Here is a 15,115-nt window from a genome sequence, read left to right as displayed (position 1 = left end):
GTTAGGAATCAAGATAAATCACTGGATGGCAACTCAGCATTAGAAATATCAGTTGGATTTCCTATTCAAAAAAAATTAACACCTTACATGAATTGATTCTAACCAGATCAGTCCTTTTGACAACTGGGGATGACAACCAGAGAACCCAAATCAAGTATATTTAAAGTGAATTCTGCGGATTAACAAAATTATTTGTAAGCTCAAGAATTCTTCTAAAGATTTAAAATATTAAACAGCAAGTTGGACCACATATTTGACGACAAATTCAGTATTTGTGACAGGTCAGAATTTCTCTGTCCAGTATTAACACAAGAGAAATTTGGGGTGGAAGGGGGTGGAGGAGAAGCACAGAAGGGCTAGATATCACATCAACAAATTCACCTAATCAGAAATACCAGAGTGCAATTTTTAGGTACCAAGGACAAAACTACTGGAGACATTTGGCAAGTAAGCTGGATTTTCATTTCAACTTCATAAAGAATTTATATTGAATAATTTACTGTAAATTGTCCAATGGCTATTAAATTATGATACAAGCGACTAAGAACTTCACACTGAATTCAAGAGCTCTAAGAGTACCTATACTTGCAGCAATTTTTTCATCTTATTTCAACTATTAAGAGCTGTTACCTTCTAGATGAGTAAATGCAGACACTAGAATGTTTTGGACGACTCAATGACTTTACTTCAGCATGCTTTCATCCAAAATCTTCTCCAATCTCATAATTCTTAACAGACCTGCCAGTACAGGCCTTCTGGCCTTTTCCTGGATTTATCCACTCCTCCAAAAGGAGCTTGTACTCACAGATTTAAAGACCCGAAGCTATGGAACTTTCTCCTTAGACTCCCTCCTCTTTCCTTTTAATCATCCACCCCGTATCTCCTTCATATTGCTTGACATAAATTTTCATTCAATATTGTCCCTCAGAGAAACCAAGTGGTGTCTTATGTTAACTGCATAAAATTTAAGCTGTTGATTTCTTGTAACAGGGATAACAAGACCAAACATATTCACTGAGGGAAAGTGAGGTGACAGGGAAGGATAAATGAACCAGAGGGCACAGATGCAATTTGAAGTTTGTTTTCCTTTATTTCCATTAGATGTTTGTGTGCAATCTGTCACGTTGCGATTAGATCCTCCTGCCAACAGCAATGCCCCATCACAAAGTGTTTAATAATGAATTTCTAAAGGTAGGTAAAGTGGCAATTGCAGGATGTAATTTATGCACAGAGTAAATGAATGTATGAAGAGCTTTTCCACTGGCATTAACAGAGGGGAGAATGTTCAGGATAGCAGCATGCACTGCCTTTGAATTAATGTGGAATCTTTGCTAAGGTAGCATTTGGTGGGAATGGAAAAAGTATAAAAGCTTCTTTCTTTAGGGGCAATCTATACACAGCATTTCTAACCATTCACACTTCTGTACAGCAAAAAGCTAGTACAAAAATAGTGTTTAAATACTAGAACAGCATGAAACCAGAAATGAAATTTAAACCAGTATCCTGCCAGCTAAACCAAGATGATACTTGCATAATATGCCACTCCGGGATAATCAATCACATGATCATGCAAAAAGGGCGGGGCAGATTGAGAGTGTTCTTGTGCACCAATCAATAAAGTGTTAACAGGCAGTTGGAACAAGTAGCTAAGGCTACAGGTGGCATTTTGACCTTCACAACAAGGGTTTTGGAATTTAAAATTCAGGATGCTTTGTTAAATTTGCAGTTGGATTGATGTCACATGGAATACTGCACACAGTTCTGGTTCCCTCTAAATGCAATAATATTGGAGGCAGACCATCAGACTATCTTGAAATGAGAGGATTGTCCTTCAAGTCACAGAATCATCCTGCCAGGACATTAAATAGCTATTCTTTGGAGTTTAGAAAAATGAGAGGTGATCTTAGTCAAACATACAAGACTACAAGGAGGCTTGACAGAATAAACTCCAAAGGGACAGTCATAGAAATTACCAGAGGATGGTGGATCTCTGGAATTTTCTGGCTTAGCATATGGTGAAAGCTAAATCACTGGAACTATTTAAAGTGCAGATGGAAGAATATTTGATAGATTGAAGAGTATGGAGGAAAAGTAAAGAGGAGTTGAGGGCAACAGACAACAGCCAAGACCATATTAAGTGGCAAGGCAGGCTTAAAAGGCCTAATAGTCTACTCCTGCCTGTTTTGCTTTCCTTTGCCACTGCCTAGAAAGTGAATATGCTTAAAGTAATTAATTTCTGCATGTAATCAAGAGAAAGGATAGCATACCAAATAACCTTGCAATGGAAAGAACTAGCGGCCCATAAATTACAATCAGCACCATGTTCATATTTGTCATGCAATTCTAAATTAATATTCAATAACGGAAATGGGGGGGAGGAAATAAAGGATAATGCAAGTCCCACAGTTTGCCATTTTTATTTGTGATTCTCATGTATCTGATGCACAAGATTTTCATTATCAATGGTGTAGGTATTGCACTTGACAGCTTCAATCCATTCAAGAGGCATCTGACAGTGGAATCCCATCTGAGTGATGTGGACCAAACTTTGCTGGACACTAGATAAAGCAGATACCTGCTTCATTAAGTTTGCACTTTCCATCTAGCCACTTGCACACCAACTCACCACTGTTCCCACTCCTCTAACGCAACTGATTCTGACTCACAGATATCTAGCCAATGTACTTCCTCCCACACAAGCACAGATGACCTTGTCTTCTTGAAGTCTAACCCTTTGCTTATCCCAATTCTCTCCCACCACTTATTTCCAAGTAAAGCCTAACCACCATATGTGCCCCACAAGCCCTCTCCAGGCTACCCTTCTCTCCATCAAGGACAGCTCACCATCTATACCTGCACTCAGTTATCAACTACATATTTCCAGTCAAGCATTTTGTTGTTTGAATCTGAAATTACTACTAGGCATAACAAACAAGATATTCCAATTCTGATAAGGTACCAGGACTAAAATCTAGACAACAAAACCCAAGGTTTCTATATAGCTGGATTTATATTATCAGGTTAGCCTCAGGCAATAACTACACAAAGTCAGGAAGAAAATTCATTTTTTTTTTACCCACATCAGAAGAGTTTGGGCTGAATGCAAACTTGAAATATGAAATGTCAAATTAACTGATATTTCTAATGAACTCATGTTAAACTTTACATCCAGTAATTTTTCAGATAAGCCTGGATAACAATGGGGAATAATATGGATGACAGGATTTGCTGTTTAAGTGCTGATTCCCCATTTTATGACTGGAGTTAGTGGGTTAATACAACTGTTCATGAAGAATGAAAGAAAGAACCCAGGTATCACCTTCTTTGGTGAATGTCACCTCATACCTCTCTATAAGGGGAAGAAAAGATAAACAGAGGTCAGTCATCAAGTAAGAAAGCAAAAGGGTGAAGACAGGAACAAGTAAAAGGGATCATTGCAAACACAAAGCAACTTATACAGATTTTTCTTTCATGCATGTATAACTTTTTAGGATCTTTGACAAACCAACAGTGGGATTTAGTCCAAAGAGATTAAAGAAAATTCTTGGCACAACATAGCTCATTATAAACATACTAACCTTCACAGTTCCAGGTTCCCTTTAAAAACAGGTTATATAAAAATAAATTATCTATCATGATTCAAGCCAAAAGCAATGCATTGCAGAATTATATAATTTCTGCATCATCTATTTTTTTCAGAATGAAAGTAACTTGATACTTAAATGCACCATTTTGAAAGATGATCAAAATTATTCACAGTGCTACCACATAAATAGCATCGGGTGCATAATAATCCAACAGATTACAGAATTTTACCTGTATAAAATAAAATTCAGTTAACATTTAGAATGGAATACTGCTAATCCTTTAACTACAATCCTATTAGTTGCAGATATTTTTGTGATTTATATTTATGAAATATTTCACTGTAAACTAACCATGAAATATTCCATTAGGTAACAGTGAAATATTTCATAGCCTACTTTGACCTTGGGGTTTCAATTTTATACCAGATCCAAGTGACATTGCTGAAGACATCATGTACATAATTAAATATTACATCAATAACATCTATTTAAAGCTTTGCTCCCTCCTTTCAAAATAATCCAATCATTTCTATCAACCAACAACTATTAGGTACTAAAGCAAAATACTGTGACATATTCAAAAGATAGTATTGCATTTTCTAACTACTTCCAGTAACACTAGACATACATTTAATGGGAGACATCAACAACATTTGAATTATTAAAATAGTTAACAACAGCCTTCTTTTAAAGTTTTTACCTAATCTCTAGACCTGCATTTTTATTTTAATCTGTTAAAGTCATTAATCATAAAGTTGAAATTACAAAGCAAGTTTTATTCTGGGGAAGACCAAGTTTTTAAATCACTGCATCAGTCCCATAATGAGGGGTTGGACAAACTTGGGTTGTTTTCTCTGGAGGCTGAAGGGAGATTTGAGGAATTTATAAGATTATTAGAGGCCTAGACAGTAGTAGACAGACAGTATCTTTTTCCCAGGATTGAAATGTCTATGAATTGTTTAATACCAGAGGGCATGTATTTAAGGCGGGGTAGTTTCAAAGGAGATGAGATGAAAGGGGCAATTTAAAAAAAATACAGTGGTAGGTGCCTGTACTGCACTGCTTGGAATCTGGGGTCATGGTAGAGGTAGATGCATTAGGGACTTTTAGGAGACATTTAGAAAGGCACACGCCTGCAAGGAAGATGGAAGGATATGGACATTATGTAGGCAGAAGGGATAAGTTTAGTTGGCCATTTGATTTCTAACTTAACTGGTATGGCACAACATTGTGGGCTGAAGGACCTTGGGTTCCTCTGCTGTACTGTTCTATGTTCTATTATTTTCAGGCAATAGGCAAAAGGAAGGATTGGACAGACCTACTAAACCTGTTTATTACAATGCTTGAGATGAGGATCTAAGCATTTCCCAACTGAATTTGAAACACCTCATGGGATGATACCAATTCCATCTCTGCCCACTCCTCCAAATCTGACTAAATCATCCTCCTACTCTGGTCACTTCTGCAATAGTAGATTCATGCTTGCATTGCTATAATCTGTCAGGTAGCTTTTCAGCCGGGGCAAGATTTAAAATGAGATTAGATATTTTCATGCTTAGAGTATTAGGGAAAATCTTACCCATCTACAACTTTACTCTTATCTGATTATATAAAATTTTGAGAATAAACAGTGTATCTAAAAGTATCATGGCTAATTCTTTCCTCAACACCCTGTGCAGAAATAGGTAGAGGGAAGGTTGATAAATGTAAAGGGTTATTGACAGCATTTTCAGGAGAATAAAGAATACAAAATCAAGATGCTTAAAAGCAATAGCATTAAGAGGACAAATGGTCAGAGGAAGGGAAAACAAAGGTTATTCCCTACAGACAGGATGAAAAACTATAAAAACATGATGGCTAAAGATCTACCATAGGAAAGCTAGTAGCAAAACTGATGAGTTCAGCATCTGGTGCGAAATAAAAACGTGCCCACTTAAGACAAATCCTGGATGGCAGATTAGCAACAATACTGCAGTGACTAAGGGACCAGATTTAGGAGAAGAAATTAACTGATAAATAGGCCAGAAATATTAGTAGATAACACCTGGAGAGAGTGGCAGAAGAGGAAACAAAGTAATACACAAAAATTGGAGATGAATTATGCAGAAATCAGCAGCAAACCCTTGCATGGTAAAATGGCAAATCAAGTGATTTATGTGCAACTGAGAGTTTGTAATGTAAGATGCTTACAGATGCCAAGAGGATGACTGAAAAAGTGATTAATGAAACCCAGATAAGGAAAACAGTCTGGAGAATGATTTCAAAACATTTGAACAATCCCCAAGTTCATTAATATGGAGAGCTAGAGGATTTAAGCAACACTGCCTCTCAGGTATATTAAGGGAGAGTTTAAGTAATCAAAATTTACAATAGAAGATAGTGACAATCAAAAATAAACCCTTCAACCAATAGGTTTGAATTAACCAAAATCTGTAAAGATTGTTTCTTTTTAACGACAAATCATCAGGTCTAATTTGCACTAATTGGATTGAGGGCCATTCAAAATCCTGTTGAGGATCAAGACACCTTCTGGACAACTGCTGTCATATTCACACCATCTGGAACGCAATGTTCCAAACTCACTAATTCATTTGGCAAAAACTGAACAAATCTCAATGGAAGATTACCTTAAATGTGTTATGTAAAATTGCTGGCTGGATTACAATGCAAACTGCTGGATCGACTCAGACAAAAGTCATGGATTGCCAAGCAATGGATATGAAAGATGCTAATACAACTAGAATGCTTGACAGTGCAAATTCCACATAGTAGTCTTTGTTTGCAGATTCTAAGGTTTACCAAGGGGCCCTAAACCATCCTGAATCATGAGCTATGGGTGACAACTGCAAGTTATGGAGAAATTATTTGGAATTCAGTTACGGATAGGCCAGAACTCACACCATTATGGATAAGCTTTGAAGCTTTTAAAAGAAAACAACAGTTAAAATTGCCAAGCTGCACCTGTGTGGTTAATGTTGTGGCACCCGGATATTTTGCTTTTAAGAAAATACTTTACCAATGAGGAGTGTTCTGTGCCTCTATTTTCACTAACTACTAGATACATATTGTGTTTATCCACCTGCAGAATGAACTATTAAGTGGATCAAGTTGTTTTTTCAAAAATTAGATGTTTTGTTTCAAATAAGTTAAAAAGGTTTTGTGTTTAAATATAACCATTCAGCTGTTGAGCAGTAATATGCAAAGAATGCCCACTGTTCACACTGCTGTGGTGTAAATTCACCACAGTATCCATATTTTTATATAAATATATAATATATATGATATATAAAATATATAAAGCCCAATGTTTTGCTTTAGTTTCTGGCTTCAGCCACATGGGGAGAAGTGGGGTTATGATAGGGAGTGGGCAAGGACTGAACACAACATTCAGTACGTGCAGTCAAATTGATTGAAACACAGAAACAGAATATCAAAATTAATTGCTGTACCGCTCATTTTATCAATTACCAAAAGTAAACTTCAATTAGTTTGTGTAATCCTGATTGTTGCAAGCTGAATAACTATCTGCCTAGTTCCATTTTATTCCGGAAATGTTTTCAAATTGACAAATTTTTATAAAACTTGACACCAGAGTGGTGTAGAACAATAATACATCATTTGCAGGGAGAGTCAGATTGAAGATCTTAATTATTTAAGGGCTGCTCATGTGAATATTTACCTTAATCACACAAGACTTTGAAAAATCTACAAATTAAAGCATAAATGCTAATGTTTATTATGAACTGGGTTCTGTTTAGAAAATTAGAAAACTAAGGGCCAATAAATTGCTTGCAATAAAAAGCTACTCATTTTCTTGCGCAAATTCATGAAAATTTTAATATATCTTTTAAGCATATGCAAATAGCGTCCAAAATCCTCAAACAGCAGACCATTAATGCTCAGAACTACAAGACCCTGCTGATCTTCTCAAATTCAATTTATCAAATAACCTCTTAAGACCCCAGTATTATTGCAACGGCCTAAGTAAAAGAGCAGCTTAAATACCTCGACTGGTACATATGAGGTATTCTGCTGTTGGCTACTGGAAGAGCCCGCAAGACTCGAGGACAAACAAGGTGAGCCCTTGGTTTAGTATTCCATCGTTTAAGCTTCAACAGTGCAGCACTGCCAGTTTTTAAGTTTAATAAAGCCACTTTAAATGGAATACAATTTTACTAAAGCGCCAGTTATGTGACAAAGTTGACAAAAAGATGTCCATAGATAGCAGCACAAATCCCTGATGCAAAAGATTAATATTTCTAAATCAAGTTCACAAGCATTCTTTGATGTGTGTTTCAAAAAATAATACAAGTCTACAGATTTACAATATAATTAATCATTCAAATGCAGAACATAACATTTGGTCATGAGAATGAATTTACATACCTGCATAACGCAGAGGTGCATCTTTATCCAAGGCAATCAGTGGAGGATCCAGCAGCACTGTGACATCATTCTCTGTTACAATACCATGATAAGTGGTTTCTATCCAAGGCTTGTGCTTGTTTACTGCAGAAATAAACATAATCAATGGTTAACTACAAATAATTTGTTGTAATACCATGAAAAATATAAATCTGATCGTTTTCAATATTAATTTTAAAATGAAGTTCCAAATTTGCAGCTTCAAAATTATATCCACGCATCTCGTTATACTTCGCGTTATTGATACAAGCTCCATAATAGTGCGGCTTTCTTAATGCAAACTTCCTTCTTATATATTCAGTCGCAATACCAGTCTGAAGAAAACTGCAGTACTGAGTCATATTTCATCCAAGAATGCTATCATGTACAGTCTACTAATCTGGTCATATCCCAACTGGATAGGAAGAGAAGAATTTGGAACCAAAGGCCAGCATCCAATTGACTGGATTTCATGTACATGGAATGCAATAATCTACACAAGACTATAATTAAACAGTATGCAGTTAAATCAGCAGCATTAGAGATGGAATTATAGGCATGAATAAATCAAACAATGCAAATATCTTCTTACAAAGGGATTACGATGGGGTAAAAACTAGGACAAATACCAAGCTCGAAAACTGATAATTTTAAAAAGATGACAATCTACATCCCAGTGCTTTGAAAGAAGGTATTTTAGAGATACTGGATGTACTTATTGTATTCCAATGTTTATAGATTTTGGAATTGTTCAAGTGGACGGCAGCAATGTGACCCCACAGTTTAAAGAGAGGAGACAGAAAAATGCTACAATCTAAAAATGATAAAATCTTTTAGCTTTTTCAATCTCTCCTTGTAGAGTAAGCCTGCTATCATTGGAATATTAGAGTCAAAGAAAACAACAGCACAGAAACAGGCTTTCTGTCCAAAACATCCACACCATGCTGAACCATTTAAACTGCGTAGTCCATCAACCTGCACCTGTACCATAGCCCTCCATACCCCTCCTATTCATGTAACTATCCAAACATGCTTTAACGTAGAAATCGAAATCACATCCACCATTTGTACTGGCAGCTGGTTCCACACTTTCACCGCCCTGAGTGAAGGTGTTTCCCCTCATGTTCCCCTTAAACATTTCACCTTTCACCCTTAACCCAACCTCAGTAGAAAAAGCCTGCTTGCACTTACCCTATCTCTACCTCTCAATTTTATATACATCTATCAAATTTCCCTTCAAACTTCTATGTTGTAGGGAATAAAGTTCTAACCTATTCAATCTTTCCCTAAACTCAGGTACTCCAGTCCCAGCAATATCATTGTAAATTTTCTCTACTCCTTCAATCTTATTTGCATTTATCCTGTAGGTAGATGACCAAATCTGCACAATACTCCAAATTAGGCCTCATCAATGTCTTATGCAACTTCAACATAACATCTCAACTCCTATACTCAATACTTTGATCTATGAAGACCAATGTTCCAAAAGCTTTCTTTATGACACTATCTGCCTGTGACACCACTTTCAATGAATTATGGACTTGTATTCCCATAATTTTGTTCTGGGAATGTTAGTTATACAGTATGCAGTACTCTATACAGTAATCTGGACAGTTCCCAAAGCCCTATACACTTGCAATGAGTCTTTCTTATTCCAAGACAAACACAATCAAATAAAGGCTAAGATATCATTTGTCCTCTTTATCATTTAAATGCTGGACTTCAGTAACTTGCATACAAATATAGATAGGTCTTCTGAGCATCAGGATTATCCAATCTCTTACCATTTAAGAAATTCACAGCTTTTCTATGATTCACAACAAAAATGGACATTTCCTACATTCTATTCGATTTGCACATCTTGCCCACTCACTCAATTTACCCACAACCCTTTGAAGTCTCTTTACATCTTCCTCAATACTTGCAACACCATCTAGTTTCCTATCATAAGCAAACTTGGAAAATAAGACATTTGGTCTTCTCAGACAAATCACTGGTTATAGACTGTGAACAACTGAGGCCCAAGCATAGACGTTTGTGATGCCCTACTACCACTCGATATCAACTCTGCTTTCTATCCATTTAAACAATTTTTCCCTTCTCCAAAATCTAGGTCTTCTAATTAGGGGTAAACGATTCCTGTAATCTACTCTATCTATAACCCATTTAAATCTCTTATACCTCGATACTGTCCCATTATAACCTCCTCCACTCGAGGAAGAACAGATCTACCCTCTCTAGTCTCCATCATCATCATCAGGTGCCGTGCCCAGTTTGACCGCCATGGCCCACACACTCCTGTTTCGGCTCAAGTGGATCAATTTATTGGCATTCATTTCCATAGTCATTTGTCTTCCTCTTCCTTTCTTCCCTTCAATCTTTCCCGTAATTTCCTCCAGTCTCCACATAACTGAAAAACATCATAGGTAAAATCCTAGTGAAGTTCCTCTGCATCCTCTTCACTTTCCTACTGGTGACCAGGTTTGTACACAGTATTCCAGCCGAGATCTGACCAATACTTTGTGAAGTTGGATCATAACTTCATTTCCCCAATTAATGAAGGCCAGTATCCCATATGCCTTCTGAAGCAGGTAGTCTATTTGCCCTGCCACCTTCAGGGATCTCTGGACCCGCAACATAGTCTTTGTTCCTCGAAATGGCTGTTTTTAAAGTATTACCTTATCTTTGCATTCCAGCCTATAAAATGTGCTCCCCCTCTGCAAATTTAGTCATGTTTTTCTCACTTCTCCAGTTCTCATTAAGGATCTCTCATCAAAATAGACAAATGATTCTCTCCCAAAAGATGTGGCCTGCTTTTCCAGCAGCTTGTCTACTCTGGGATTACCAGCTTCTAAAAGATTTTTGTTAGCTCTTAGTCACAAGTACACCTGGAAAGTATTTATCAATACTGCTTTGATAAAATCTGTAATGTTGTCTCGGGCAAGAGAATTTGTAGATATAAACAAAAAAAAATGCTGGGAGAATCAGTTGGTCAGGCAGGATATTTCTGATCGTGTCCAAGATATCCTGAAGTGGGAGGGTGAGGAGCCAGAGGTCGTGGTACATATAGGTACCAATGACATAGGTAGGAAAAGGGATGAGGTCCTGAAAGGAGAATATAGGGAGCGAGGAAGGGAGTTGAGAAAAAGGACCGCAAAGGTAGTAATCTCAGGATTACTGCCTGTGCCACACGACAGTGAGAGTAGGAATGCGATGAGGTGGAGGATAAATGCGTGGCTGAGGGATTGGAGCAGGGGGCAGGGATTCAAGTTTTTGAATCATTGGGACCTTTTTGGCGCAGGCGTGACCTGTACAAAAAGGACGGGTTACACTTGAATCCTAGGGGGACCAATATCCTGGCAGGGAGATTAGCGAGGGCTACTGAGGTGACTTTAAACTAGAATGGTTGGGGGGTGGGAATCAAATTAAAGAGGCTAGGCGAGAGGAGGTTAGTTGACAACAGGGGGATGGGAACCAGTGCAGAGAGACAGAGGGGTGTAAAGTGAGGGTAGAAGCAAAAAGTACTAAGGAGAAAAGTAAAAGTGGCAGGCCGACAAATCCAGGGCAAGCATTAAAAAGGGCCACTTTTCAACATAATTGTATAAGGGCTAAGAGAGTTGTAAAAGAGCGCCTGAAGGCTTTGTGTGTCAATGCAAGGAGCATTCGTAATAAGGTGGATGAATTGAAAGTGCAGATTGTTATTAATGATTATGATATAGTTGGGATCACAGAGACATGGCTCCAGGGTGACCAAGGATGGGAGCTCAACGTTCAGGGATATTCAATATTCAGGAGGGATAGACATGAAGGAAGGGGAGGTGGGGTGGCGTTGCTGGTTAAAGAAGAGATTAACGCAATAGAAAGGAAGGACATAAGCCGGGAAGATGTGGAATCGATATGGGTAGAGCTGCGTAACACCAAGGGGCAGAAGACGCTGGTGGGAGTTGTGTACAGGCCACCTAACAGCAGTAGTGAGGTCAGAGATGGTATTAAGCAGGAAATTAGAAATGTGTGCAATAAAGGAACAGCAGTTATAATGGGTGACTTCAATCTACATGTAGATTGGTGAACCAAATTGGTAAAGGTGCTGAGGAAGAGGATTTCTTGGAATGTATGCGGGATGGTTTTTTGAACCAACATGTCGAGGAACCAACTAGAGAGCAGGCTATTCTGGACTGGGTTTTGAGCTATGAGGAAGGGTTAATTAGCAATCTTGTCGTGAGAGGCCCCTTGGGTAAGAGTGACCATAATATGGTGGAATTCTTCATTAAGATGGAGAGTGACATAGTTAATTCAGAAACAAAGGTTCTGAACTTAAAGAGGAGTAACTTTGAAGGTATGAGACGTGAATTAGCTAAGATAGACTGGCAAATGACACTTAAAGGATTGATGGTGGATATGCAATGGCAAGTATTTAAAGGTTGCATGGATGAACTACAACAATTGTTCATCCCAGTTTGGCAAAAGAATAAATCAAGGAAGGTAGTGCACCCGTGGCTGACAAGAGAAATTAGGGATAGTATCAATTCCAAAGAAGAAGCATACAAATTAGCCAGAAAAAGTGGCTCACCTGAGGACTGGGAGAAATTCAGAGTTCAGCAGAGGAGGACAAAGGGCTTAATTAGGAAGGGGAAAAAAGATTATGAGAGAAAACTGGCAGGGAACATAAAAACTGACTGTAAAAGCTTTTATAGATATGTAAAAAGGAAAAGACTGGTAAAGACAAATGTAGGTCCCCTACAGACAGAAACAGGTGAATTGATTATGGGGAGCAAGGACATGGCAGATCAATTGAATAATTACTTTGGTTCTGTCTTCACTAAGGAGGACATAAATAATCTTCCAGAAATAGTAGGGGACAGAGGGTCCAGTGAGATGGAGGAACTGAGCGAAATACATGTTAGTAGGGAAGTGGTGTTAGGTAAATTGAAGGGATTGAAGGCAGATAAATCCCCAGGGCCAGATGGTCTGCATCCCAGAGTGCTTAAGGAAGTAGCCCAAGAAATAGTGGATGCATTAGTGATAATTTTTCAAAACTCGTTAGATTCTGGACTAGTTCCTGAGGATTGGAGGGTGGCTAATGTAACCCCACTTTTTAAAAAAAGGAGGGAGAGAGAACCGGGGAATTATAGACCGGTTAGCCTAATGTCGGTGGTGGGGAAACTGCTGGAGTCAGTTATCAAAGATGTGATAACAGCACATTTGGAAAGCGGTGAAATCATCGGACAAAGTCAGCATGGATTTGTGAAAGGAAAATCATGTCTGACGAATCTCATGGAATTTTTTGAGGATGTAACTAGTAGAGTGGATAGGGGAGAACCAGTGGATGTGGTATATTTGGATTTTCAAAAGGCTTTTGACAAGGTCCCACACAGGAGACTAGTGTGCAAACTTAAAGCACACGGTATTGGGGGTAAGGTATTGATGTGGATGGAGAATTGGTTAGCAGACAGGAAGCAAAGAGTGGGAATAAATGGGACCTTTTCAGAATGGCAGGCGGTGACTAGTGGGGTACCGCAAGGCTCAGTGCTGGGACCCCAGTTGTTTACAATATATATTAATGACTTGGATGAGGGAACTAAATGCAGCATCTCCAAGTTTGTGGATGACACGAAACTGGGTGGCAGTGTTAGCTGTGAGGAGGATGCTAAGAGGATGCAGAGTGACTTGGATAGGTTGAGTGAGTGGGCAAATTCATGGCAGATGCAATTTAATGTGGATAAATGTGAAGTTATCCACTTTGGTGGCAAAAATAGGAAAACAGATTATTATCTGAATGGTGGCCGATTAGGAAAAAGGGAGGTGCAACGAGACCTGGGTGTCATTATACACCAGTCATTGAAAGTGGGCATGCAGGTACAGCAGGCGGTGAAAAAGGCGAATGGTATGCTGGCATTTATAGTGAGAGGATTTGAGTACAGGAGCAGGGAGGTACTACTGCAGTTGTACAAGGCCTTGGTGAGACCACACCTGGAGTATTGTGTGCAGTTTTGGTCCCCTAATCTGATGAAAGACATCCTTGCCATAGAGGGAGTACAAAGAAGGTTCACCAGATTGATTTCTGGGATGGCAGGACTTTCATATGAAGAAAGACTGGATGAACTGGGCTTGTACTCGTTGGAATTTAGAAGATTGAGGGAGGATCTGATTGAAACGTATAAAATCCTAAAGGGATTGGACAGGCTAGATGCAGAAAGATTGTTCCCGATGTTGGGGAAGTCCAGAACGAGGGGTCACAGTTTGAGGATAAAGGGGAAGCCTTTTAGGACCGAGATTAGGGAAAACTTCTTCACACAGAGAGTGGTGAATCTGTGGAATTCTCTGCCACAGGAAACAGTTGAGGCCAGTTCATTGGCTATATTTAAGAGGGAGTTAGATATGGCCCTTGTGGCTACGGGGATCAGGGGGTATGGAGGGAAGGCTGGTGCAGGGTTCTGAGTTGGATGATCAGCCATGATCATAATAAATGGCGGTGCAGGCTCGAAGGGCTGAATGGCCTACTCCTGCACCTATTTTCTATGTTTCTATGATGGTGTTACTTAAGCTCATTCCAACAATGCAAAAGGAAAATGGGAATAGAATGGTGAAGTATAATGGAACCAGATGTCCCTTCTGCAGGACTGACTCCAAACAAGGATGTGACACAAAGTGATCACCCAGTCAGTGTTGTTACATGTTGATAATTAAGGTGCACCTTCACTTTGTTTCCAGCGTTTTGTTTTTCATCACGTGGGCAAGTGATTAAGGCATTGGACTAGCGACCTGAAGGTCATGAGTTCGAGCCCCAGCTGAGGCAACGTGTTGTGTCCTTGAGCAAGGCACTTAATCACACACTGCTCTGAGACGACACTGGTGCCAAGCTGTATGGGTCCTAATGCCCTTCCCTTGGACAACATTGGTGTCATGGAGAGGGGAGACTTGCAGCATGGACAACTGCTGGTCTTCCATACAACCTTGCCCAGGCCTGCGCCCTGAAGAGTGAAGACTTTCCAGGCGCAGATCCATGGTCTCGCAAGACTAACGGCTGCCTTTTATAACTTCCATAACCTTTAGTTATTTTCTTTTCTTCCACTGTATCACTCAAATCCACAGTAACTAGAGAGGCCCTCCATTGGTTGGGATCA

General features: G+C 38.9%; 1 protein-coding gene across 4 annotated transcripts in view; it reads right to left on the bottom strand.

The window, feature by feature from the left end:
* clstn1 (calsyntenin 1) overlaps positions 1 to 15,115 on the bottom strand; it is an 81,878-nt gene that overhangs the window by 35,620 nt on the left and 31,143 nt on the right. For 2 of the 4 annotated variants that reach the window (XM_063033125.1, XM_063033123.1), the window contains exons 2-3: positions 7,974 to 8,096; positions 3,320 to 3,349 (exon numbers count right to left, since the gene is read on the bottom strand). In XM_063033125.1, coding sequence (XP_062889195.1) covers positions 3,320 to 3,349; positions 7,974 to 8,096 — 153 coding nt within the window. The remainder of the gene's footprint in view (positions 1 to 3,319; positions 3,350 to 7,973; positions 8,097 to 15,115) is intronic. The other 2 variants (XM_063033124.1, XM_063033126.1) reach the window with 1 other exon arrangement.

This window comes from Mobula hypostoma, chromosome 25 (assembly GCF_963921235.1).
Source record: "Mobula hypostoma chromosome 25, sMobHyp1.1, whole genome shotgun sequence".
NCBI classification, from domain to species: domain Eukaryota; kingdom Metazoa; phylum Chordata; class Chondrichthyes; order Myliobatiformes; family Myliobatidae; genus Mobula; species Mobula hypostoma.
This window is presented reverse-complemented; position numbering and strand designations above follow the sequence as displayed.